This window comes from Notechis scutatus, chromosome 2 (genome assembly GCF_049901735.1).
Source record: "Notechis scutatus isolate UNSWTSFEM ecotype Mainland chromosome 2, rNotScu1.2, whole genome shotgun sequence".
Lineage (NCBI taxonomy): Eukaryota > Metazoa > Chordata > Lepidosauria > Squamata > Elapidae > Notechis > Notechis scutatus.
In genome coordinates, this window is record NC_142010.1 from 265,145,477 (window position 1) to 265,173,223 (window position 27,747).

A 27,747-nucleotide genomic window follows, 5' to 3' on the forward strand; every position below is an offset into this window, starting at 1 on the left:
CTTTCCTTCCTTCCTTCCTCCCTCTCCCTTCCCTCCACCTTCTCTTTCTCACTCGACTGCGTTCCTTTTCCCTCCTCTCCCTCCCTACCTCCTTCCATTCCTTCCTGTCATCCTCCCTTTCCTTCCTTCTTTCCTTCCCTCCCTCCCTCCCTTCCAATCCATCCCTGCTCAGCTCGCAGGGCATCATTCCCCAACCTGGCGCCCTCCCAAGCTGTTCAGCTTCAACTCTGAATACCCCCCCAGCCGGTTGGTTCAACCAGACAGGGTGAGAAGTTACAGAGGTGGCAGCACGCTGGGGAAGGTGGTCCCAGGAGTCGAGGAAAGCCACCTCCTCTGGGGGCAGGGGACAGTTGTGATGTCAGCCTCAGCTGGATGGTCTCACCCTTCTGGCCCCAAAACAACCCTGGGTTCCAAAGAAACGGCGATGCATTTAGGCAGATCTCAGCTGGTTTCTGACCAGAAATGGACACAGATGGATTCTCCTTGGAACATGGCTCCCATTCCTTTTCTCCACCACCACTAATCTTAGCAGGTAGATTTATTTATTTTTTTCCAAGTCTCTTTCTCTGGTGTCCAATTTCCATCCTTGATCACAGCTGCTCTGCAGGTCTTCTTAGGTGGGCAGATGTCTCCGCGTTGAGCAAGGTGGCCATTCCCTAGTGCAGCCCCCATAGGAGCTGATGGACTCCCATCTTTCGTCTCCCAGTCCTCCCCAGAGGGTCTCCTGTGTTCTCTTTCGAGGACTAGAAAGGAAAGCAGGTTCAGATATCCCCCAAAAAACAAGAACAACCACCCATAATCCTCTCCAAGCATCCCTCTCTGATCACATGGGAGACATCTCGGCCTCCGGATCTTGCTTCGAAGGTTCTGGATCTGACGGGGAGCGATTGTGGAAGTCGACCAGGATGTTGTAGATGAAGATCCCAACGAGGCATCCTAGCGTTGGGGCCAACAACGGCACCCACCACCAGCAGTTCCCTGCTCTGAAAGAAAAAAAGATGGCCAGATTAGCAGTTGACCCTAAACCAGCATATCTCAAACCTTGGCCACTTGGGTGGGCTTCAACTCACCAAGGCTCAGCAAGGCTAACTGGAGAATTCTGGGAGTTGAAGTCCCACACGTGTACCTTGGCCGTTTGATGTGTGGGCCTCAACTCCCAGAATTCCCCAGGCAGTTTGGCTAGCTGGGGAATTCTGAGAGTTGAAGTCTCATATGTTTCTTGACCTTGAAGTCCACACCTATCTCAATCTTGGCCACTTGAAGATATGTAGACTTCCAACTCCCAGAATTCCCCAGCGAGCATGGCTAACTGGGGAATTCTGGGAGCTGAAGTCCACACATGTATCTCAACTATGGCCACTTGAAGATGTCTGGACTTCCAACTCCCAGAATTCCACAACCAACATGGCTAATTGGGGGATTCTGGGAGTTGAAGTCCACACATGTATCTCAACCTTGAAGTTCACACGTATGTCTGAATCTTGGTCACTTCAAGATGTCTGGACTTCAACTCCCAGAATTCTCCAACCAGCATGGCTAACTGGGGAATTCTGCGAGTTGAAATCCACACGTCTGAATCTTGGCCACTTGAAGATGTCTGGACTTCAACTCCCAGAAGTCTCCAACCAGCATGGCTAACTGGGGGAATTCTGCGAGTTAAGGTCCACACATGTATCTCAACCATGGCCACTTGAAGATGTCTGGACTTCCAACTCCCAGAATTCCACAACCAACATGGCTAACTGGGGAATTCTGGGAGTTAAAGTCCACAGATTTATCTCAACCTTGAAATTCACACGTATGTCTGAATCTTGGCCACTGGAAGATGTCTGGACTTCAACTCCCAGAATTCTCCAACCAACATGGCTAATTGGGGGATTCTGGGAGTTGAAGTCCACACATGTATCTCAACCATGGCCACTTCAAGATGTCTGGACTTCCAACTCCCAGAATTCTCCAACCAGCATGGCTAACTGGGGAATTCTGGGAGTTGAAGTCCACACATGTATCTCAACCATGGCCACTTGAAGATGTCTGGACTTCCAACTCCCAGAATTCCACAATCAGCATGGCTAACTGGGGAATTCTGGGAGTTAAAGTCCACAGATTTATCTCAACCTTGAAATTCACACGTATGTCTGAATCTTGGCCACTTCAAGATGTCTGAACTTCAACTCCCAGAATTCTCCAACCAACATGGCTAATTGGGGGATTCTGGGAGTTGAAGTCCACACATGTATCTCAACCATGGCCACTTGAAGATGTCTGGACTTCCAACTCCCAGAATTCCACAACCAACATGGCTAACTGGGGGATTCTGGGAGTTGAAGTCCACACATGTATCTCAACCATGGCCACTTGAAGATGTCTGGACTTCCAACTCCCACAATTCCACAACCAGCATGGCTAACTGGGGGATTCTGGGAGTTAAAGTCCACACGTGTGTCAACCTTGAAGTCGGTGTGAAAATCCGTCTCATCGGTAAACTAAATCAGTCCCACCAACTCACTGAAACACCTCCAGCCCCCATCCAGCGAGGGCCGTGAAAATCCGGGGGGGCAAATCCCTGGAAGGGTTGATGGCGTAGCCGGTGTTCATCCCCATAGACATGCCAATGACCACGACCAACAGCCCAGTGATGAAGGCATTGGTGCCCGGCAGGGCCCCGGCGTTCTTCCTATCGTGGATGGCGAGGATGCCAATCATAAGCATGCTGCTTGCAATAAGCTGTGGAAGAGAAAAATGGGCGTGAAGGCTCCAGGTCATCCCAGAGTACGGTGTGAACCAATAGAATATTTGCAGCTCGGGGTTAAGCTGTGGCATCCTTGGTGCTCTCTGAGCTTGGTGGTTTCCTTGCAGACATTTTATGACCCAACTAGTTAACATCAACAGTGTTAAAAGGGACTTCCTGTAGGTACACATTAGCCTATTATTGTATATAAACAGAGCATAAAAAACCCCACTCCCTTCCAGCACTGATAATATTACCTAGTTGGGTCATGAAACGTCTGCAAGAAAAAGAAAACGAGCTCAGAGAGCACCAAGGACCCCAGAGTCGTCCTCCTTCCCCACCTCCTAGCACTGATTACGTTACCTAGTTGGGTCATGAAATGTCTGCAAGAAAACAACCAAGCTCAGAGAGCAACAAGGACTCTATATATAGGGTGTGTTTAGCCTGCAGAAGTGAAGGTTTAAGGAAGAAATGAAGTGCTGTTGTACACCAAAGGAAATGGGCTCCTTCTCTCTTGCCCAAGAAGCCAAGACAAGAATCAATGGATTGGAAGAGTCTGCCTGGCAGATATCAAGAAGATCTTCCTGACTTGTACAAGCCATCAAACCTCTGGGTTGAATTGTCACACGAATTGGTGACTTCTCCTTCGCTACAGATCTTCCCAACAGTATTGATCAAAGCTGGACCAGTAGAAGCTGTGCTTAGGCTGGCAGAGGCAGCCTGGGCCGGCCCCTTGCTGTTTCCAGGGGGGTCATGCCCCTGTCGGAGTCTGAATACAAGGAGGAAGAGGAACAGCTGACAGGGAGGGGAATGTGGCTCCGTTGGCTGTGGAGGGAAGGGCAAAGTCCAGCTGGGCAGAGCAGGGGAGAGTGTTCTGACCCACGCCCTTTTCCAACAAATCAAACACAATTCAAAACGAACAGAAACCTTGTAATGCTTTTACAAAAGAATCAGCTGTGATAAGCACAAGCCTTGCCAAACTGTGCGAGACTTGCCAAAAGATAACAGACAAGAAATAATTTGCAATACAAGAATCTTCAAATACAAACTCAGGATACTGGAATGTCCACGAGGCTGGAGTTTCAAAACGTCTTTGCCTTCTGCAAAGAACGTTCCTTTCACAGCTGGATTTTATCTTCTTGAAGGAGGGGGCATTACCTTGCAGCCTTACTCCCGAGTCACCCGTGCTGTTGTAACTGCTCTTTCTGCAAGCAACCCTGCGCACACACGCACTTGGCACAGTCTCCTCGGGAACCTCCTCATCACTGCTGCCAGCCCCCACAATCTCTGAAGGCAGCAGTCCACTCCCTAATGGTCCTGGCCCCTCTGAGTCCTCGCTCTCCTCAGCCATCCACACCTGCTGCCGGCTAACCACAACAGAGAGGTAGAACAAGGGAGAGGGAGTTCAGAGGTAGACCCAGGCCCACCCCCTCTTCATCCTAGGGCACACAGGGAGGAACGGAGGAGAGAGTAACATGGGTTGCGTGGCTTACGGGGGAGGAACGGGCCCTGATTCCCTTCATTAGCCACACCTGGGAAGAGAGTTTAAAAGAGATGCATGCTGAGTGCGGCAGCTGCTGGGAGCAAACATGAGTTTATCTTGTGTTGACTTTGGTTATATGCGTTTCTGGCGTCCTCCCAACCGTGTTGAGTTATTACCGTGCCTTCACATCTGGAATTCTTGCTCCTGCCCTGCCAGAGTAATTATCTCATTTTGCCTTGATTGGACTTTAAGTTACAATTTGTGTTGACCATGTTTTGGACTTAATTTTCTGCAGTCAAAGGCTGTTCCTGGGAGAGTTTTTCTCCAGCCCAGAAGGTAACCAGGACATTGGGGGCAAAGTTGGAGCTAATAAAGGGATTCCTACTGATTATCTGACTGTATTGCCTTTGTGCCATGCCCCGGATCATCACACAGGGTGTCCCTACCAGCCAGATCTAAGCACCCTGCAGGCCAGATCTGGCCCGCAGGCCTTGAGTTTGACACCCCTGCACTAGACTGGCCCTTCCTTCTAGCCATAGTTTCCAGGTCACCAACCTCCTGGAGAAAGCCGTTCCACAGAGACACGTAAGGGGCAGGGTAGGTGGCAAATATTCCTGCAGTGGCCGTCGGTCCAGTCACAGTCAGGTTGCCTCCTGTGTAATTCTGTAGGGCTTCTACAAAGGGAAGAAGAAAGACAGTTTTTGGAGAGCAAACATAAAAACCATAAAAAAATCTTTATAAGATGGTTTACAGGTGGCATCTTCCACCAGCAAGGCTTTCTAAAATGTTCAAAAAAAGATAAATCTCCAAATTGTTGGAAGTGCAAAGATGTATCAGGCACATTTTTTCACGTGTAGTGGACTTACAAAGCTGCAAAAAAATATATATTGGAGATTTTGAGACATGAGAACAAATGGTGGGAAAATGTACTCCATTTAAACGGAATTTTTTCTCCTAGGAATAATATCAGAATGATATAGTGTCAGAGTATATTCATGAACTGGAATAGAGCATGGTAACAAGGTCAGCCAATGAACAGGCATAGCAACTAAATCAGCCAATGAGGACAGTTTGGAAACTGAAACAAGAAGTAGCCTAGGTGTGTCTCTATATCTGTGTCGGCGAACCTATGGCATGTGTGCCACAAGTGGCATGCAGAGCCATTTGTGCCGGCACGCAAGCTTTTACCTCACTGCGCATGCACGCGCCTCACAGTTGATTTTTGGCCAGTTTGAGGCCTTTTTCTGCCTCCCAGAGGCTTGAGGAATGCTTCTGCAGGCTTTGCAGGCCGAAAACTAGCCCCATTTCGTCACTTCCTGTTTTTCCGGAAATACTGGAAGTGACAAAATGGGCCTAGTTTTCGGCCTGCAAAGCCTGCAGAAGCCTTCCTCAAGCCTCTGGGAGGCTGAAAAAGGCCTCAAACCAGCCCAAAATCAGTTGTGAGGCACAGTGCCGGTAAGGGGGTGGCAGAGTGGGTGGGTGGGGATTGCACGCACATACGTAGGGGGCGTGGGGGTTGCGCATTGCCTTCTGGGTGCTGGCACGCGAGCGTGAGCATTCAAATGTGCACACAATTTTTGGCACAGGACCCCAAAAAGGTTTGCACCACTGCCCTACACCATTTCTGACAAATGGCAGTCCAATCTCTTCTGGAAAGTCTCAAGTGATGACGCTCCCACAACTCCCGAGGGCAACTTCTGTTCTATTGGTTGATTCTTCTCACTGTCAGTAAGTTTCTCTTTATTTCCAGGTTGAATCTCCCCTTGTTCAGATTCCGTCCATTATTCCTTGTCTGGCCTTCGGGTGCTATAGAGAATAGCTTGACCCCTTCCTCCTCTCTGGGGCAGCCCCTCAGATATTGGACCACTGCTCTCCTGTCTCCCCTAGTCCTTCTCTTCCCTAGACTAGCCAGGCCCAGTTCCTGTAACCGTTCTTCATATGTTTTAGCCTCTAGTCCCTTAATCATCCTTGTTACTCATGTCCAAACTGACTTTTGTCCCCCGCCACCTTCAAATCTAAACCACCTTCACTGCCCCCTATTTGGGGGCTCATTAAAGAAGGGTCTGAGATTATCCTTACTTTTTCTTTCCATTTTTAAAAAAATCTCCTGCTTCAAACCCAGTAGAAATTGCCTCAGTAGTCATGCCAGGAAAATATAAATAGAAGACTGGTAGTTTGGCACAGAGGGCACCCAGTGGGTGTGGTGTCATTTCAGAAATGTGGAAAATGCGGTTTTAGTAGCTCAATAGGTTTGTTTTGTTTTCTTCAAGGTGATGGATGGAGGCTAAAATCTACGAAGAACGGTTGCAGGAATTGGACATGTCTAGTTTCATGAAAAGAAGGACTAGGGGAGACATCATAGCAGCCTTCCGATATTTCCCTCTTCTTTGTGGTAGCTCCTCACTTTCCAAAGCCTCAAAAAAAGGGCTGTGAAAGGGAGTCTCAGATCTTTCTTTCTTTCTTTCTCAGCTTTCCCAACTTCGTCTAAAACATGGGTATTTTCCCACGTCATAGTAGTTGTGCTTTTAAAGTTGTAGCGACGTTTCGGCAGAATCTCATCTGCCATTATCAGGCTTCTGTATAGTGTTCATCTGTGAGTCAGACTTTTACAGTGGTTTCAGATTTAAATTTGGGGCAGCCTATTGCTGTGCCAGAATGGTTTTTTCTTCATCCTGATTGGGAGTCTTGGTCTGTGTTTATTGGTCTTGGAGTTTGCTGTGTTCTGCTTGATTGGTGTTTCTAATATCTTCTGTCTGTTTTTTGGCTCTTTTGTATCTTGATTGGCTGGCAACATTGTGTTACTTTATTGGAGGCCTTTAGTGCAGCTTGGCTCGGGTAAATGGACGGCTATCATTAGTTAGGAAGCTAGGTTTCATCTGGGTGCCTGGTTGGGGTGTGTTTGAGCTGGAGGTATCAGGGGGATCTGTTTGTGCCCAGGTGTTTGCCTGGCTTGTGGTGTGGAGATTTTTTGTTTGTGAGTGCAGGCTTCCAAATGATTGACAGTCTGATGGAATCATCCCTTCTATTCATGCTTTCAGGTCTTTTTCAATCTCTATGGCTTCTCTGATGATTTTGTGGCTGGGGTTTTCTATAGTGGCTAGGGTTTTGGTGCCATTGAAGTTGATGCTATGACCTGTGGCTTCCATGTGTTGGACTAGTGAGGAAGTGTGTTCCAGCTTTTTGACTGCATTTTTGTGTTCATCCAGGCGGGTGCTTATTCTTCTATTGGTCTGTCCAATGTATGTGGCCGGGCATGATGCACAGGGGACTTCGATATGCCTTGGTTTTCCAGGTCAATTTTATCTTTGGGGTTTCTTAGGATGGCTGCTATTTTTCTGTCTGTTTTGAAGGCAGTCTTGATGTGGTGTTTGTGTAGTATCTTACTAATTTTGTCTGTAGTGCCTCTTATGTAGGGCAGGACAGCTGTTCCATAGGTCTGTTCATCTTCTGGGTCTCTATTATGTCTCAGTGTGTTTTTGTGGATCAAGCCGGTGATTTTGCTTTTGTGGAAGCCGTTGGCTGTCAGTACTTTGGTCAGGGTGCATAGTTCAGCCTTAATGTGTGTCTTGTCTGCCAGGCGTTTGGTTCTAGTAATTAGTGTTTTAGCCACGGAGTTTATCTGTGCTGGGTGGTGGTGGGATTGGGCATTGAGGTAGTGGTTGGTGTGTGTTTTCTTCTGGTATACGGTGTGTCCTAGTGTGCCATCTGTTTTTTGTAGATTAGTACATCTAGGAATGGTAGTTGTTTGTTTGTTTCTGTTTCCATGGTGAACTTGATTTTGGGGTGTGTGCTGTTTAGGTGTGTTAGGAAGTTGTTTAGGTTTTCTTTTCCATGGGGCCAAATCATGAATGTGTCATCGATGTATCTTAACCATAGTTTGGGTTTGTGGATGGCATTGGCCAGGGCTCTGGATTCGAATTCTTCCATGAACAGGTTTGCAATGACGGGTGACAGTGGTGATCCCATAGGGGCTCCTTCAATTTGTTTGTATCTTTGTCCTTTGTATATGAAATATGTGTTGGTTAAGCAGTGTTCTGTTAGTTCCATGAGGTGTTTAGCTGGTTGGTATTTATTTTTGATGATTTCAGGGTCTCTTTTATCGGGACTTGAGTGAATAGTGAAACCACGTCGAAGCTTACAAGCAGATCTTCCTGCTCCACATGTAGATCTTTGATCAATTCCAAGAAGTGGTATGAGTTTTGTACACATGAAGCTGCTGTTTCAGCATGGGGCTGTAGCTGTTTTGCTAAGTGTTTAGCTAGGTTTTGTAGTGGTGCTCCTCTGGAGCTGACTATGGGTCTGAGAGGTATGCCTTCTTTGTGTATTTTTGGGAGGCTGTATAGTTTGGGGCATCTGGAAGATTTTCTCTGGGTATGATCGTGTGTTGGATCTCTTTGCTTATGTGGCTGGTTATAATTTTCTTCTTGGTTAATTTTTCCAGATATGTGGTTGGGTCCGTGTTTATGGGTTTGTATGTGGAGTCTTGGAGTAGGTCTGTCAATTTTGTTTCATAGTCTTTTCTGTCCATTACTACAGTGGCATTCCCTTTATCTGCTGGGAGGATGATTATGCTGCTATCTCTTTTCAGGGTTTGTAGCGCTTTGATTTCATTTTTCTGCAAGTTGCTTTTGGGTGGTTTGCTTGTGCATAGGATGTTGGTAACTTGGTGTCTTATTTTATCAGCTTCATTTGTATTTAATTTAGTTAGGCTGGATTCTACTGCACATATGATGGATTCTATGGGGATTTTTTGGGGTGCTATAGCATAATTGAATCCTTTAGTTAGGACATCTGTTTCTGTTTTGGTGAGTTCTCTGTTGGAAACATTGTACACTAATTGTTTCAGGTGTTGTTGTGAGTTGTTGGGGGTTTTCTTGTCATGTTCTAATTTCTTTAATTTTTTCAAGAGTTTTTCCTGTTTGTAAGTGGTTTCAGATTCAGATCTCCAAGTTGTAAGTTGTTTTATCTTGTCCCAAAGTAGAGGGTGGATTTTGCTGCTCAGTTCCAGGTGTAGTGCTAGCAAATCTTTGTTTAACTGATCTAATCGGAATCTCTTACTGTGGAGCTCGTTCCTTAGTAGAGCCATTTCAGTTCTTTTCAGGATACGTTTAGTGGCTGCTGTGCTCTGATGAAATGTTAATTTGAAGCAGGTTGGTGTAGTATTGTTGTCTCTGCAGCTGCGTAGGACTTGGAGGTCACATAGTATTCCTGCTCTTTTATATATATAAAAACTAAAGGGAGCCTCTAACCTAAAGTATTGCAAAAATAAAAAAATAAAAAGAGAAGAAAAAATAAATGTAAATAGAAAAAAAAACCAGTCCAGTTAGCAAATGTAAAATCACGATAGAAGTCCAGCAATAAGGGGAAAAAAACAAAGCCTTCCTTTGACACTTCCGTTTAAAGCCGTCGCTTATTCAATTCAGTCAAAAACTTTTACAGATTCTTCTTTTCCATTAGGGTGTCCTTTTAGGTCTTAAAATAGTAAAAAAAAAAAAAAAAAGTTCTCACCAAACCGGCACACTTTCTCTTTCTGATCTCTTCCGTCTCGGAGCTGTCCCAACTTCAGAAGCTTTAATGGCTGCCTCTCTGCCGCCGGCAAGAAAAGCTTCTCCTGGATCAGCCAGGGACTTTGCGGTATCCCTGGGATCTACAGGATGCGCTCTTCACTATCGCCGTCTCTTCGGGACAGTTTAGGTCCGTTTGGACCGTCCAGAGGCAGAGATATCGGCTGCGATCTGAGACCTTTGAGATTGCAAGCCGTACCGTCGCGATGCCAGCTCCGCCCTTCCAATATTTCCCTCTTCTTTGTGGTAGCTCCTCACTTTCCAAAGCCTCAAAAAGAAGGCTGTGAAAATATTTACAGACTCCTCACATCCCGGACATAAACTGTTTCAACTCTTTCCCTCAAAATGACGCGATAGAGCCCTGCACACCAGAACAACTAGACACAAGGACAGTTTTTTCCCCAACACCATCCCTCTGTTAAACAAATAATTCCTTCAACACTTGCCAACTATTTACAAAGTCTGCACTACTACTACTATTAAACTTCTCATCATTCCTTATCACTCATCCTTCCCATTTGTGACTGTATGACTATAACTTTGTTGCTTGTATCCTTATGATTTATATTGACTGTTTCCTAGTATGATTCAATTGCTTATTGTACCCTATGACTATCATTAAGTGTTGTGCCTGATGATTCTTGACTCTTGATGAATGTATCTTTTCTTTTCTGTACACTGAGAGCATTTGCACCAAGACAAATTCCTTGTGTCTCCAATCACACTTGGCCAATAAAATAATTCTATTCTTTCTTTCTTTCCTTTCTTTCTTTCTTTCTTTCTTTCTTTCTTTCTTTCTTTCTTTCTTTCTTTCTTTCTTTCTTTCTTTCTTTTTTCTTTTCTTTCTTTCTTTCTTTCTTTCTTTCTTTCATCCTTTCTCTTTTTCTTTCTTTCTTTTCTTTCTTCTTTCTTTCTTTCTTTCTTTCTATTTCTCTTCTATCTATCTATCTATCTATCTATCTATCATCTATCTTTCATCTATCTACATCTATCTGATTTGATTGCTTATTGTACCCTATGACTATTATTAAGTGTTGTGCCTGATGATTCTTGACTCTTGATGAATGTATCTTTTCTTTTATGTACACTGAGAGCATTTGCACCAAGACAAATTCCTTGTGTGTCCGATCACACTTGGCCAATAAAAGAATTCTATTCTTTCTTTTTTTCTTTCTTTTTTTCTTTCTTTTTTCTTTCTTTCTTTCTTTCTTTCTTTCTTTCTTTCTTTCTTTCTTTCTTTCTCTTCTCTCTCTCTCTCTCTCTCTCTCTCTCTCTTTCTTTCTTTCTTTCTTTCTATCTATCTATCTATCTATCTATCTATCTATCTATCTATCTATCATCTATCTATCATCTATCTACATCTATCTGATTTGATTGCTTATTGTACCCAATGACTATCATTAAGTGTTGTACTTGATGATTCTTGACTCTTGATGAATGTATCTTTTCTTTTATGTACACTGAGAGCATTTGCACCAAGACAAATTCCTTGTGTGTCCAATCACACTTGGCCAATAAAAGAATTCTAATAAAGAATTCTACTATTAAAAAAAAAAGAAGGCAGGGAAAGAAACAATGGATGGAAATTAACCAAGGAGAGAAGCAATCTAGAAATAAGGAAAAAAATTCCTAGCAGGGAGAACAATTAACCAGTGGAACGGCTTGCCACCAGAAGTTGTGGGTGCCACATCACTGAAGGCTTTTAAGAAGAGGTTGGACAACCAATTTTCTGGAATTTTTAAATGGAGAAAGGCAAGAATGGTGGCTGGCTTGTTTTAGAAGCAGGTAGAAGGAAAGGAAACTTAAAGTGAGTCTTTCTGTTCCAAGTACATCCAGATGAGAACCTCTTAGGGAGCCAGGTTGCAAGAGAATTTTGCCTGGAAATCTAGAATTCAGGAGAAATTTCCTGACAAGTGAGAACAATGAATCAGTGGAATGACTTGCTTTCAGAAGTTGCAGAGTCTTCATCACTGGAGGTTTTTAAGAAAAGTCTGAAGAGCCACCTATCTGAGATGGCCTGGGGTCTCCTGCTTGAGCAGGGGTTGGACTAGAAGACCTCCAAGGTCCCTTCCAACTCTGTTATTCTGTTCTGTTCAGCATGTTCCTCACGTTCATAAAATCGTAGGGCTGGAACAGACATTGGAGGTCTTCTAAAGTCCAACCCTTGCTTGGACACGAAACCTTATACTATATCCCAGGCAAATGGCTGTCCAGTCTCTTCTTCAAAAATCTACAGTGATGTTACACCCACAAGATTCACTTAACAACCGGGTGACTAACTCAGCAACTGCCATGATTCACTTAACCACTGCAGCAAAAGTGGTCATAAAACAGAGCAAAACTCACTGAACGAGTGTCTCACCTAACAACTGAAATGCTGGGCTCAATTGTGTTCATAAGTCAAGGACAACCCATATATATATATATATATTCTCCCTCCTGCAAACCAGGGAGGATTCGTACCTACCATAATATAAAGCAAAAATAACAGCCGCGGCAGCGAACGATCCAAAGAACTGGCCGATCACGTATGCCGGGAGTTTGCGCCAGAGTAAATTTCCTACTACACAATTGGTGAAAGTGATGGACGCGTTCATATGGGCACCTTGGGGGTGACAAAGACAACAGATTTTTTAGGATGACAGCAGGAACAGGAATGGCAATCAAATGGTTCAATAGAACCAGGGGTGGGCTGCTATCGGTTCACACCGGTTTGGGTGAACCGAATGCTAATTTTACATCTGTTTTGCCGAATCGGTAGTTAGAATGACTGGCTGGCTCTTCTCACTCCGCCCCACCCCGCCCCTCCTGGGAGTCCCCACTGGCCCATTTTGGATCCCAGGTAAGTGAAGGGTTTGCACGGAGGCTCAGGGAGGGTGAGAGAAGAAGAAGAAGAAGAAGGAAGAAGAGAAGAGAAGGAGAAGAAGAAGAGAAGAAGAAGAAGGAAGAAGGAGGAGAAGGAAGGAGGAAGAAGAAGAAGAAGAAGAAGAAGAAGAAGAAGAAGAAGAAGAAGAAGAAGAAGAAGAAAGGGGAAGGGAGGAGGGAGAGGAGGAAGAAGAAGAAGAAGAGGAGAAGGAAGAAGGAAGAGGAGAAGAAGGAGAAGAAGAAGAAGAAGAAGAAGAAGAAGAAGAAAAGAAGAAGAAGAAGAAGGAGGAAGAAGAAGGAGAAGAAGAAGAAGAAGAAGAAGAAGAGGAAGGAGGGGAGGAGGAGGGGAGGAGAAGAAGAAGGAAGGAGGAGGAGAAGAAGAAGAAGAAGAAGAAGAAGAAGAAGAAGAAGAAGAAGAAGAAGAAGAAGAAGAAGAAGAAGAAGAAGAAGAAGAAGAAGAAGAAGAAGGAGAAGGAGGAGAAGGAGGAGGAGGAGGAGGAGGAGGAGGGAGGAGGAGGAGGAGGAGAGAAGAAGAAGAAAGAAGAAGAAGAAGAAGAAGAAGAAGAAGAAGAAGAAGAAGAAGAAGAAGAAGAAGAAGAAGAAGAAGAGAAGAAGAAGAAGAAGAAAGAAGAAGAAGAAGAAGAAGAAGAAGAAGAAGAAAGGAGGGAGAGGGGGAAGGGAAGAGGAGGAGGAGGAGAGGAGGAGGAGGAGGAGGAGAAGAAGAAGAAGAAGAAGAAGAAGAAGAAGAAGAAGAAGAAGAAGAAGAAGAAGAAGAAGAAGAAGAAGAAGAAGAAGAAGAAGAAGAAAGAGGGGAAGGGGGAGGAGGGAGGAGGGGGAGGGGGAGGGGGAGGTTCTCTCTGAACTTAGCTGCTTTCTTCCAGACATTTCATTACCGACCTAGCTAACATCCTCAGTGCTAGACTAGATGCTTGATGTTACCTAGTTTAGTAATCCCAGCCCCTCCTTCCCCTGCTGGACTCACCTGAGATTCCACCAGCAGCATGGACCCCCAACATAACACCGAACCCAAATCCAAGATTGATGCTCAAGTACTCTCCAAAATTGTGCTTTCCCAACACCACTTGTGCCACGGAGCCAAGGCCAAAGGTCTGTCAGAAGAAAAGAGAACGTCTCCCAGAAACTGCCATTTCAGACAGGGCAGGGCGGGGCAGGGGGCGGTCTCCGAAGCTAGCATGTTGAAGACTTGTGAACTCCAAGTCCCATGCTGGCTGGGGAATTCTGGGAGTTAGTTGAAGTCCACAAGTCTTAAAGTTGCCCAGTTTGGAGATCCCTGAGATAGGGGGCCATTTTTAGCCTGTACAGAATCTAGTCCAGGAAGAAAGATAAGCTGGAAAAGCAGAATAACAGACACTTAGAAAGAGGAAGGAAAACACTGTTGTCCATTCTCTGATATTTTCTGGAAAATGTCCTGGAGAGAGTTCAAAAAGTCAAGGCCAGGAGCAGAGGTGGGAATGGAATGGAATGGAATAGAAATAGAAATAGAAATAGAAATAGAAATAGAATAGAATAGAATAGAATAGAATAGAATAGAATAGAATAGAATAGAATAGAATAGAGGAGATGGGAATGGAATGGAATGGAATGGAATGGAAAGGAATAGAATAGAAATGATAGAATAGAATAGAATAGAATAGAATAGAATAGAATAGAATAGAATAGAATAGAATAGAATAGAATAGAATAGAATAGAATAGAGGAGATGGGAATGGAATGGAATGGAATGGAATGGAAAGGAATAGAATAGAAATGATAGAATAGAATAGAAATGATAGAATAGAATAGAATAGAATAGAATAGAATAGAATAGAATAGAATAGAATAGAATAGAATAGAATAGAATAGAGGAGAGGAGAGGAGAGGAGAGGAGAGGGGAATGGAATGGAATAGAAATAGAAATAGAAATAGAAATAGAATAGAATAGAATAGAATAGAATAGAATAGAATAGAGGAGTGGGGAATGGAATGGAATGGAATAGAAATAGAAATAGAATAGAATAGAATAGAATAGAATAGAATAGAATAGAATAGAAATAGGATAAGATAGAATAGAATAGAATAGAATAGAATAGAATAGAATATGAATAGAATTCTTTATTGGCCAAGGGTGATTGGACACACAAGGAATTTGTCTTGGTGCAAATGCTCTCAGTATACATAAAAGAAAAGATACAGGAAAGTTATTGAGCAGGTTCTGACCAGTTCTGGAGAACCGGAAGCGGAAATTTTGAGTAGTTCGGAGAACCGGCAAATCCCACCTCTGACTGGCCCCGCCAACCCCATCTCTTCTCTGCCTCCCATTGAGACCCCGATGATCAGCTGGGTCTCCTTTGGTTGCTTTGCACAGGAGAATGGAGCTGGAAGGCAGGTTAGTGGGGTGAGGAGGGAATGGGGATTTTGCAGTAACCTTTCCCTGCCACGCCCGCCAAGCCACGCCCACAGAACCGGTAGTAAAAAAATTTCAATCCCACCACTGGCCAGGAGATATTTTCTATGCCAAAAATACTATACTCTCTGATTTCCTCTTGGAACCTAGAAGGCTTGTAGCCGTTTGAAGAGAGAGAAATAAATTGAGCTATAATCTAATTCAGACTAAAATATCACGATAGGGAAAAAAAGATCGGTCGAATTCTCTCAGCCGATTTGCACTGCTTGACCTTCTCCACTGGCAAAGTTTGTTCATCAGTAACATTTTGTTTTTATTGTGACATAATCATTCTCTTCACCTGTTTGGCCAGGGATATATCCCTTCGCTGGCGTTTAGTTTGGAGGACTCAAAAATATGGATTTATTTTTTTTCCAGGTTTGTCTTTTGCACGTCTGAGTCCAAGCAGACAGGACAACAAGGTTGTGAAAGATCTCCTTGCTCAGAGGTTGCTGGATTTTTTTTGTTTGTTTGTTTGTTTTGTTGTGTGGTGTCTTACCATTTTTGTTGACAATATTTTAAACAAAAAAACAGGAGAGGAAAAATAGGCAATAAAGAAAAATAATAAATAGTAACGGAAAAGAAATAGAAAAGGGAAAGGAAGAGAGGGAGAGAGGGAGGAAAAGATAGATAGATTGAGAGAGAGAGAGAGAGAGAGAGAGAGAGAGAGAGAGAGAGAGAGAGAGAGATGGATGATAGATAGGAAGAAGGGAAGGAAGGAAAGGAGAGGAGAGGAAGAGTGGAAAGGAGCGAAGAAGGGAAAGAAGGGAAGGAGGAGAAGGGAGGGAAGAAGGAGAAGAGAGGAAGGAATGAGGGAGGGAGGGAGGGAGGGAGGGAGGGAGGGAGGGAAGAAAAGAAAGAGAAAAGAAAAACAAAAAGGAAAGAAAGAAAGAGAAAGAAAGAGAGAGAGAGAGAAGGAAGGAAGGAAGGAAAGAAGGAAGGATAAAAATTAGCTACCAATCTTCTTGAGAGTGGCTATGGGTACATGTATAGAGTATTTTTCCTACGTTCTCTAAAGTTAAATCACAACTTCCTTCTTTCCCTCAAGCTACACTTTCTAATCTTCAAACCCACTAATCAAAATTTTATTTTATTTCTCTCTCACCCAAAACTCTACAAACCAGGAAAAAGCATGCTGGCAACGTTTTCCTCCCATCCCATCCCCATTGTCTAACTTAATTTGTTTCTCAAACTCAACCAACTGGAAGATGGGTGGGCTTGCCTTGCTGGCTGGGGGATTCTGGGAGTCGAAGCCCACCCAAATTCAAGTGGCCGAAGCTTGAAAAACACTGTCCTAACGCCACCTTCTCCTTCTCTCCCCCACACATCCCGGATGTTCTCACCATCATGAGGAAGGTGCTGAGAAGTTCTGCCAGACCCTGACGGATTGTTTCATTCCGGATCGTCACCAGGTTGACTAATTTTTCCAACATCTCATCACTGGCCTCCAGATACGATTTCTGTTGGAAAGGAAGACGTCATTCTAAAGAGCCTGGAGTTAGTTTGCCGTGGCTTCCAACACAATTGTGTTCTTTTCGTCTCCTCCAGAGTGTGTTAGCAGATAGTTCCTACCATCGGGTTAAAGTCTAACCGGTCGAACTGAGCATCCGCTGTCCTTACATAGCCCTTTTCCACCACCCTGCCTCGCTCTTGTCACCAACTCTTGGGCCACCACGATGCCAAGGAACTTCCAGCCTTCGCATTGTGACCTCAAACCCATTGTGAGAAGAAGAAGAAGAAAAAAAACAGGCCTGCTTCCAGGAATTATTCTTGCAGAAATCCAAAATGAAACCTGAGATTGGCAAGGGGAGAGAAGGTGATGAAGGATGGAAATTAAATTTCAGCCCCCACCTCGCTCCCTGATTGTCTCAGGGCAACGAATGGAAATATCCATCTGGCATCTCTGTTCACAGGCTAACTATAGACATGATGACATCAAGAGATCGTATCAAACTCTCATTGTAGCCCAGAAGAATTTGTGATCTTGGTTTCCTGGAAAATGATGTCAAAAGTCATGTCAGAAGAGGCGGAGCAATAAACGGCATAATTATATATACCTTCCACGAGGAAATTGTACACGTGAAACTATAACAAAGGAACACCAGAGAGCAATAACTGGCTGAGTTATTCAATGCTGGGCCGTGACCTTCATTCTTTCATCTTCAAACAGTGGAACATACTGTAATTTTAGGGTGAGTTAGACCGGTATTAATAACCTAACAATTTGCGAAATTATCCCACTTGGAAGCCAAGGCCAGAAATAAGAACTCCGTTCAAGCGGAACGTAAACAAGGAATATATTCAGCAGAATATAACAGAGGATCTGAAGGCTAAACCCTATGATGAACAGTTGAGGGAACTAGGTATGTCTAGTCCCGTGATGGCAAAACTATGGCACGCGTGCCACAGGTGGCACGCAGAACCATTTGTGCCGGCACGCAAGCTGCAGGCAAACTTACCTCACTGCGCATGTGCGCACCTCACAGCTGATTTTCAGCCAGTTTGAGGCCTTTTTTGGCCTCCCAGAGGCTTGAGGAAGGCTTCTGCAGGCTTCTTCAGGCTTTGCAGGCTGAAAACTAGGCCCATTTCATCACTTCCTGTTTGTCCGAAAATACCGGAAGTGACGAAACGGGCCTAGTTTTCGGCCTGCAAAGCCTGCACAAGCCTTCCTCAAGCCTCAGGGAGGCTGAAAAAGGCCTCAAACCGACTGAAAATCAGCTATGAGGCGCAGTGCAGGTAAAGGGGCTGCGGGGATGGGTGGGTGGGGATTGCACACAGATGTGTAGGGGATGTGGGGTAGCGCACATTGCCTTCTGGGTGCTGGCACATGAGGCACGTGTACAAGCGTGCGCACAGTTTTTAGCACAGGAGCCCCAAACGATTAGCCACCACTGGTCTAGTCTAATGAAGAGAAGGACTAGGGGGTGACACGAGAGTCTTCCAGTACTTGAGGTGTTGCCCCAAAGAAGAGGGGGTCACCCTGTTCTCCAAAGCACCTGAAGGCAGGAGAGGAAGCAACGGAGGGAAACTAATGAAGGAGAGAAGCAACTTAGAACTAAGGAGAAACTTCCTGACAGTGAGAACAATTAACCAGTGGAACAGCTTGCCTCCAGAATATGTGAATGCTCCAACACTGGAGGGTTTCAAAATAGACTGGACAGCCATGTGTTGTCAATCCATGGTATTAAGGTGACCAATTTTTTTACAATGAAAAGGAGGACACAAATAAATTGAAGGAAAAAAGCAAAGCCACTTGCGCGCGGCACACTCTCTCAAAACAATTCTCCTGTGTGGAGCACATGCGTCTCATAATCGTGTCTCGCCGCACTGTACCTAGTGTTGATGAATCATCACATCAAATACAAATACATCACATCACACACAACGGATCGGATCAGCATCGATCAAATACGGAGGTTTACAGATTAGTCTTCAACTATCGAAAAGGAGGACATGTAAGAGGACACTTTTTGAGGGAGGACAGAACTTACAAAAGGAGTACCGTCCTCCCTAAAGGAAGACAGTTGGTCACCTTAATGGTATAAAGTCTTGAACAGGGGGTTGGACTAGAAGACCTCCAAGGTCCCTTCCAATTCTGTTATTCTGTTAATTAATGAACAGAATGGCTCACCTCCATTCCACCTCCAAGTTATGGATGTTCCATCACTGGAGATTTTTTAAGAGACTGGACAGTCATTTGACCAGGATGATATAGGGCTGTGATGGCGAACCTTTTCAGCACCGAGTGCCGAAAAGGGAAGGCGCGTGCACACGTCAAAGATGCACCTCGGAAGAGAAGCTGCCCAGTGGGCATGCATGCGCCAGGAAATGAACTTCTGGTTTCCAGCGTGCGCATGCATCCTGGCCTGTTTGTCTTCCGGTTACTGGCACACATGCACACACGATGATCAGCTGGCTGGCATGCATGCGCACAGTGGAAAATGGAAGACCAACTCTTCCAGTTTCCGGCACTGCCGCACGCACAAAAAACAGCTGATCATCATGCGCGCATGCACGCCAGAAACCCGGAAGAGGATTGGGCGACATTGCACATGCCAGCCAACATGGCTCTGCGTACCACTTCAGGCACACGTGCCATAGGTTCACCATCCTGGGTATAGGGTTTCCTAGAGGGGTTCAACTAGAGGAACACCAAGCCAGCCCTTCCAGCCCTAGGATTCTATGCTCTGCGTTTCAAATATTTTTAGATACATTCATATTTCAGATCAGCTTCCCCTATATTCTTATCATGGATCAATACATGGATTTGTCAATATTTTTAAGAGGATAAACAGGAAGAGGCTGACTAGGGCAGCAGTCGGATCCTACCTGTTTCACTACCGGTTTGGTGATCGCATGCGTGCGCAGCTTTTCCACACACCAGCGGAGACCTGCAGTGCCAATCAGGTGAGAGGATAAAGAAGAGAAAAGCGCAGGGGCAGGTGGGAGGGGCGATATTGGGCTTTTCTCTTATTTCTCCCCTCAGCTGAGTGTCTGAGTCTTTTTTTCCTCCTCTCAGCTGATCATTGGAGGCTTTTTTTTTTTTTACTACCAGTTTAGCCGAACTGGTGCGAACCAGTAGCATATCACCACTAGACTAGGGCTGTGATGGCGGACTTATCGCATGAACGATTTGTGTGGGCACGCGAGCCCCAGCCAAACTTACCTGCACTGCGCATGCGCGCGCCTCCCAGCTGATTTTCAGCCCATTTGAGGCCTTTTTCGGCCTCTCTGAGTCTCGAGGGAAGCCTCTGCAGCCTCGGGAGGCCGAAAAACGGGCCTTCTGGAAATACCGGAAGGGCCCGTTTTCAGCCTCCGAAGGGCCTGCGGAGCCCGCAGGAGGCCATTTTCGCCTTCCCAGGGACTCGAGAGAAGCCAATACAGCCTTTGGAGGCCGAAAAATGGACCCGTTTCAGCACTTCTGGCATACTCAGTGCAGCTAAGGGGGTGGGGTGGGGTGTTGCGCGCGCATGCGTGGGGGGCAGGGCATATTGCCTCCTGGGTGCTGGCACACGAATGCAATTTTCAGCATGGGAGCCTAAAAAGGTTAGAGGATCCACAGATTTGTCCCCAGAATTCATGAGAGGTATGTGGCTCCTGATTAGGAGCTGCATTCTTTAATATGTGGTGGACTTGGTATGAAAGCAAGAAAATATTGGATGAAAACAGAGACATGGTTGGAAAAGAGGATCAAGCAACAAATAGATCTGAAACCAGAAATATTTTTTGTTCAATATAATGCCGGAGAACTATGATAAAGGGACTATATATCTAGTTTTGCATGTATTGGCAGCAGCGAGGATTGTATTTGCACAATACTGGAAAAATGAGAACACTCCGTCCGATGAGGATGTCATTCGGAAAACATTAGACTGTGCCAAGATGGATAGACTGACATTAAAAATAAAGGACAAAGAAGACACAGAATATTACTTATGGAGTAGATTTTACGAGTGATTAGAGATAAAAGGTGGAAATTAGATGAAGGAAGATTATTGCTATGTATGAACTTAATATAAAGATGGTTTATAATTATAAATAAGCCAATATAACCAACAGAATTAGAAATAAGCTAATACAAAAAGAAATCTCCTTAGTTAGATATAGATTAACAGAGTTGGAAGGGACCTTGTAGGTCATCTAGTCCAACCCCCCACCCCCACTCAAGCAGACCCTACACCTAGCTAAAACTATTCTGTTACACTATTATTATTGTTATTAGTATATGTGTTAATATTACTGTTTGTTCTTTCTTTGCTTTTCTGTAAATGACATGCCCTGACAATATACCGTATTCAAAATGTTTATGAATAAAAAAAAAACCATATAAAACAAGAGGAGTGGTATTCTTAAGAGAGGAAAAAAGCACATTTGCACAAAAATTGTGATTCAAAAAGCATTCCGGATGAACTCTGAGGCTGAACGAGCACCGAGAGCCAGACGTCATGGCCACAGGTCAAAAGAACGCATGGAAAGTGCTGCCAGTTCTAGTTGGACCCGTTCCATCATCCACGTGGCTTAAAGGTCATAAATATGAATCTCACAGTTTGTCTCTTATCTCCCCTCACCCCTCTCCTTTTTCATGTACATGATTAACCCCTTGAAGACATTGATACTGGCTGGATTCACCCCACGGACCTAAGCAGTTATTGTATTAACTAGAATAGCCGAATAACAAGAGTGGGGAGGGACCTTGGAGGTCTTCTAGTCCAACCCCCTACTCAGGCAGGAGACCTTATAACATTCCAGACCAGTGGCTGTCCAATCTCGTCTTAAAAACCTCCAGTGCTGGAGCACCCAGAACTTCTAGAGGGAAGCTGTTCCACTGGTTAACTGTACTCACTTTCAGGAATAACAGAATAACAGAGCAGGAAAGGCTTCTAGTCCAGGGGTCGCCAACCTTTTGGACCTCAGGGACCACCAAACTCATAATTTTAGATCCCAGGGACCACTAACTGGTTCTGTGGGCATGGCCTAATTTGTGGGTGTGGCTTGGTGGTCATGTGACTGGCTGGGCATGGCTTGTATGTAAATATTATAAATATTTGTATAAATATTGACTTTTTTATTAAAAAATAACAACTTTTACCCAAAATCAGGCAAAGCAGGCAGGCAGATCGAGTTCCTCACAGAATCACAGAGTCATTCAGAGATTGATCTATCTGCCATTGGCTAGCTCAGTCTGTCACATAAAATTTGCTTGCAAACAAACTCATAAAATTAACTCTCAGCACACCATGTATGTAAATATTGAATTTTTTATTTTTTTAAAAAGAGCAACTTTTACCCAAAATCAGGCAAAGCAGGCAGATTGAGTTGCTCACAGAATCATTCAGTGATCTATCTATCTGCCATCGGCTAGCTCAGTCTCTCAAATTTGCTTGCCGTGAGTCTGCACTGAATAATAGAACCTTCAGTCCTAAGGGAGGTTCGGCTGTGCTTAAAAGCAGAGCCGAAGATCTAAAGACTAGCTAGAAAGCAAGAAATCCAAGCATTTCCTGCTTTCTAGCTAATCTAAATCTCCCGGCAAAGCAGAACAGCTGATGGTCAGAAAAATAGCAATTTAGCAGGCAAGTTTGCCGGGTAAAGAGTGAGTGGGTGGGGAGGGTTCCCACGGGCCATGTGGGCGGCGCAGCCTTGTGTTTCTGTGCAGCCTGGATTAATTGCTTTGTGGGGGTGCTCTGGGGATGAAATTTCTCTGCGGCCCACCAAAATTTTCTCATGGCCCACCGGTTGGCGACCGCTGTTCGAGTCCATCTTCCAGCTCAAGCAGGAAACTCTACACCAGTCATGGCTAACCTTTCTGTCCTCATGCATGTGCACGCACCCGTGCCAGCACCCATAGGGCAATGCATGTGCCCCACACACCCCATGTGCATGCATGCGCAACCTTCTTTTGTGCACGCCGTGCGCCTCTGTGCCTCTGCACATGACCCCTGTGCATCTCTGCGCATGTGCGCACATCTCCTGCACGCGCCCTGCCTGCACACATGTGCAGCAGCTATCTGATGATCAGCAGGAGGGCGGGCGGCACACGCGCATGCGCAGTGGACGTGCTCCGGGGCGACGGCTCGCATGCCAGTGGAGATGGCTCGGTGTGCCACTTCTGGCACATGTGCCATAGGTTCGCCATCATGGCTCTATACCATTTCAGACCAATGGAAAGATCACACTTAAAATATTGCGTCCAGTTTTGGTCGCCACGATGTAAAAAAAGATGCCGAGACTCTAGAAAGAGGGCAGAGAAGAGCAATAAAGATCATTGGGACAGGGGTGGCATTCAAAAATCCCAGCAACCGGTTCTCTTGCCCGGTTGCTGGGTGGGCGTGGCCATGGTGGGCGTGGCTTACCAGAACTTCCGGAAGGGCCATTTTTCACCTTCCCCAGAGTTTGGAGGCTGAAAATGGCCTCCCACGGGCTCCGAAGGCCCTCCGGAAGCTGGAAACAGGCCCGTTTCCAGAACTTCTGGACTTCCAGGATGGACATTTTTCACCCTCCTGGAGCCTCTGCATGGACCCTGCACTTACCTGCATCCAAAATGGCCCCATGGAGACTCCTGGGAGGGGTGGGGTAGGCAGGGCCAGCTAATGGGTTCAACTACCGGTTCGGTCAACCAGATGTAAATTTAACACCCAGTTCGCTCGAACCGTCCCGAACCGTCTGAATCCCATCCCTGATTAGGAGACTGGAAGGTAAAACTATAACAGAAGAAAGGTTGCAGGAATTGGGTGTGTCTAGTTTAATGAAAAGAAGGAGCTAAGGGTGACATGATAGCAGTCTTTCCATATCTCAGGGGCTTCCACAAAGAAGCGTGGGGGGGGCAAACTACTCTCCAAAGCACCTCAACACAGGACAAGAAGCGATGGATGGAAACCAATCAAGGAGAGAAGCAATCTGGAATTAAACACAAACTTCCTAACAATGAGAGCAATTAATCAGCGGAACAACTTGCCTCACTGGAGCTTTTCAAATATAGATGGAACAACCATTTGTGTGGGATGGTATAGTTTTTCCTGCCTGAGCAGGGGGGTGGACTAGAAGACCTTCAAGGTCCCTTCCAACCCTGTTATTCTGTTATTTAGATGGATGTCCAATCTCTTCTTTTTTTAAAAAAAAACAAATTTTATTAATTTTTAAAAAACAATACATAAACAAACTAAATGTAGAATGTAATAATATAAAGCATGTTTTCTGAAAAAACCAATAAAGCATCTTATTTAAAGACAGAATAATTCCAAATTATCACATTTCCATACAAACACAATTTAATATATATATTTATTTTATCTATTCAACTTCATATCTTATCCCAACTTCTCTTTATTTCTCTCTTTCCTTCTACTATTCAATTATATTTCTTTTGCCTTAGATTATATATATTCTTTATATCCATCTGTCTTATTTACAATTTCATTATTCTTTTCCAATATTCTTCTTACATTCTTCTAAAATTTGATTAATTCAGACATAGACAAACAAAACACAAAACATAAATACATAAAACTTCTTTTTGGAAAGCGGCTTACCCCGGGTTACCTCTTTTTGTACAGACATAAATCAAATTCATGCTCATTTAATATACTATTTCATATCTTATTTAGCATTCTGTATTTTCTATATATTTTCTCTCCTCTATTCACTCTCTTAATTCTATTATGTTTATTTCGTCTCAATTTAAATAATTATACTTGTATCCTTTCTCCGTTCTCTTTCAATCATCTATTTATCTTTTCTTTCTAATACAATATTTCTCCTGTAATCACTGGTTGAAGCATGACAACTTTCTATCTTTCCCCTAAATTTAACACTTGAAATAATACATACTTTCCACACTGATTTTGCTTAGTACATTCTAAGTAATACATTTTAGAATAATAAAACAAAAATAGAAAAGGAATTGAGTTTATAATATAATAAAAACAATATTCCATAAAATATTAAACTCTATTGTTAACTCTTAAACATTTTATACATTCCCTTTAATGCATTATTAACTCATATAATAGTTCAATTTTCTAACTCAATTTCAAATACTAATATCTACAATACAATCTTACGTACTTTTGCAAAATCTTATATTTTTTTAATAACTTTTACCCTTTATCTCTGAAAAAAAAATCTGTTTTTAGCATCTTGTTTTAAACCTTTATGACTTCTCTTTCCTTTTCCCCTTCCTTTCTTATCAATTCTAATCTTTTTGCCCCCCCATCTCTCAAATTCCACTCTCTTAATCTTCTCTCTCTGTTGTGTTTCTCTTTTCTGTTGCTTTCTGACATTGTATCGATTTTTCATCTTATTTTTCCCTTTCTTGGTTGCTGTTTTAAGTTCTGAATTCTCCATTTTCACTCCCCCTTTTTTCTTTTCCTCAAGTATGACTTTTTGTCCATTAAAGATGGCTTCTTCTTCTTCATCCCAGTCCTTTTGTTGTTGTATTTCTTGGTAAGTAAAAATCGCCATTTCCAAAAAATGAAAAATAGATCCAGAAGAGCCCTTGCCTTCTTGCTCCTCTTCTTGTAACTTTTGATATTCCATTTGTAGTTCTTCCACAGATAGTGCCATTTTCTATTTTTATTTTTATTTTTTTTAAAGCAACCCAAATGTTTTTAGTCTTTCAAAAAATAGTTACCCAAAGGTCCCAAAGTCACAAAGCAGTCCAAATCAGAACAAACTGTCTCATTAACACTTTCTTCTTCTTCTTTTTTGTTTAATTTCTCTTCCTGGGGTAAAGTTCAGTTACAGTTTCAAAATGATTTTTTGGAAGCCTTATTGCCACATATTTCTAAGTCTTATGAACTCCAAGGAGTCTTCTTCAATAAAATCTTAGAATAAGTTTTTTACCTCTTCCTTCCCACTTATAGCAGTAAAATTTAATTTTAAATTCCAATGTTCCAAAATCTTTTATCCCCTTGGCTTTAATTTTTAGGTTTATTTACCTTCTATGAACAAGCAGGTTTTTCAGATTTCCACCAGCTATTTCTGTAGGGAAGGAGAGTGAGAAAAAATAACTTTCCCTTTCAAAACTTTCTTCCGCCACTTGCAATCTTTTCTGGGAAACAATGTAGCAATCAAAAAATCAAGTTTCCAGGTTTTTAAGGGTTCCTCGTTATCCCGGTTCAGCCAAAGAAAAACTTTCACTTTCTTCCTCCTGCACGATCTTGTCCAGCTGCAGGCTTCTTTGTGGCGGCCATTGCTGACCACCGCTCCACCGCCTTGGGAAAAGGGGGTTTTGCTGGCTGGAGAGGGGGTCTGCGACACCCCCAAACCCCTGTCCGGATCCCCCCTATCATCAGCTACCTCTACGGGGCAGCTATATCCTCCAAATCCGTCTGGATCGGAGGCACCAAGGCAGCGAGCGCAGCAGGAACCGCGTGGATCGCGGATCCCTGCCGCCACCGAAGCCTGGCAAACTGGAAGTCCGGATGTCCGATCTCTTCTTAAAAACCTCCAGTGATAGAGCACCCACAACCATTCCATTAACAGGGCGAACGACCAAGATTGAGAACTGTTGCATTAAGAGATTCCACTGGAAGTTCTCAACCATCTGGAAGGTTCTGGATTTCAGAGAAAAAAAACAAAGCCTCCGTATGAAACATACATCCCAGAGTGACGGTCTTCATCCTGGTAGTCTTCATACTCAGTTTCATACTCAGACTCTCCTCATACAGCTTGTCCTTGTTTAGTGACCGTTCAAAGTTATTACAGACCGCTCAAAGGTATTTAGCATGTATTTCAGTTTACGACCATTGGCAGCTTTCCGTGGTCACATGACCCTGGTTTTTGACGCACGTTCCCAAAATCAGCATTTATTTTCAGTTTTCTGCAAAACAGGCCCGTCGCAAACTGCTGCTTTACTTACCGACCATGTTCGTTTAATGACCACCGCAAAAAACTTTTGAAAAACAAACAAAACCAGGGCCTCTCTAGGGCCCTCACAACTCACAACTGTAGTGTCCATTATGGTCATAAGTCGAGAACGAGCCCTTGTTTGCCTTTTCAGTCAGGATTTCCAAGCTTACCTGCAAATATCGCCGGATAATAATCTTGGGTTTTAGTCCGGTGTGCATTTTATCCTTGCTTCGGCAAGCAGCATTGCAAAGGTCACTTTGCTTGTCATCTTTGTCATCAGACTAACAAGGGTCACACACAGCTCCGCTCCATCTCTGCCCATGAAACATTAACTTTTACAACCAGGCAAAGTGAGATATGAAAGAATTAGGGTTTCTCCTGGGTAGAATCGTGCATCAGTTTAACCTGGCTGTTAATCTAAATCAGTGTTTTTTCAATCTGGTCTCTTTAAGAGGGATGGACTTCAACTCCCAGCATTCCCCAGCCAGCATGTGCTGCTGGGGAATGCTGGGAGTTGAAGTCCACCTCTCTTAAAGGGGACAAAGTTGAAAAAACACTGAGCTGCATTTTTGTCATCAGGTCTAGAAATGGTCCGTTGAACATTCTTCATTTATTAGATTGTTATCCCAGCTTTGCCAGCAGTCCTCGACTTACAACAATTCATTTAGTGACCATTGAAAGTTACAACGGCACTGAAAAAAAGTGACTTTGGACCAGTGGTGGTATTCTACCAATTCGGCCCGGTTTTGCTGAGCCAGTAGCGCCGATGAGCAGCGGAGACTGAACCGGTTCTCTCGCCCACTTTGCTGCTGTGCCCACCCGGCCTCTCGTACTAACCTTTATGTGCTGCCTTTGGAGCACAGCTGCATTGTGAGGCACAACCGATTGCTGCGTGGCAGCTGCTGAAGCAACAGGGAGAGGGCAGGATTGCAGGAGATGAGTTGAAATGCCTCTGTGCCTGCGCAAAGTGCACATTTGGCACGCGTGTCCACGCAAAGTGTGCGCGCCCGCGCAAAGCACGCCCACCAAGCCATGCCCGCCGAAGCAGTGGTCAATTTTTTTGAAACGTGCCACTGCTTAGGACCCACTGGTGAGATTCAACTGGTGTAACAACTGGTTCGGTGAGTGCATGGTGCATCCTCTACACTTTTAAAAGCCCGTTTTCAACTGAATTACTTGCCTTCTACTGCAGTCCTGGTGGCTGAAACAGCTGAGGAGCGGCTATGCTAAAAAAACAGGAAATAAAGTACAGGAAAGAGCAGGGGCGGTGGCCAGAATAATCTTAAAGTGTGACAAAACTCACTTGACAAATGGC

At 44.2% G+C, this 27,747-nt stretch overlaps 1 protein-coding gene across 2 annotated transcripts; it reads right to left on the reverse strand.

Annotated features, from left to right (window-relative positions):
* Nucleotides 1-212: 212 nt before the first annotated feature.
* On the reverse strand, nt 213-26,730 carry LOC148132623 (aquaporin-7-like). 2 transcript variants are annotated; one of them, XM_087958707.1, is made up of 7 exons: nt 26,603-26,730; nt 16,430-16,546; nt 13,626-13,752; nt 12,246-12,383; nt 4,770-4,888; nt 2,510-2,727; nt 213-983 (listed from the first exon to the last, which is right to left on the reverse strand). In XM_087958707.1, exons 1-7 carry the CDS (start codon nt 26,648-26,650, stop codon nt 824-826), a joined length of 927 nt encoding a protein of 308 aa, XP_087814833.1. In that variant the 5' UTR covers nt 26,651-26,730; the 3' UTR covers nt 213-823. The 2 variants fall into 2 exon arrangements, with proteins under 2 accessions (XP_087814833.1, XP_087814834.1); XM_087958708.1 differs by lacking the exon at nt 26,603-26,730 and adding an exon at nt 16,659-16,982.
* Between the last annotated feature and the right edge of the window lie 1,017 nt (nt 26,731-27,747).

Excerpts from the sequence above, each read along its gene's own strand:
- LOC148132623 (XM_087958707.1), bottom strand. The coding sequence starts at position 26,650 with ATGCACACCGGACTAAAACCCAAGATTATTATCCGGCGATATTTGCAG. Across the intron at positions 12,384-13,625 it reads TGCTGCTGGTGGAATCTCAG|GTGCCCATATGAACGCGTCC; the intron begins GTGAGTCCAGCA and ends GTCACCCCCAAG. Across the intron at positions 984-2,509 it reads TGGGGGCTGGAGGTGTTTCA|AGCAGGGAACTGCTGGTGGT; the intron begins GTGAGTTGGTGG and ends TTTTTCTTTCAG.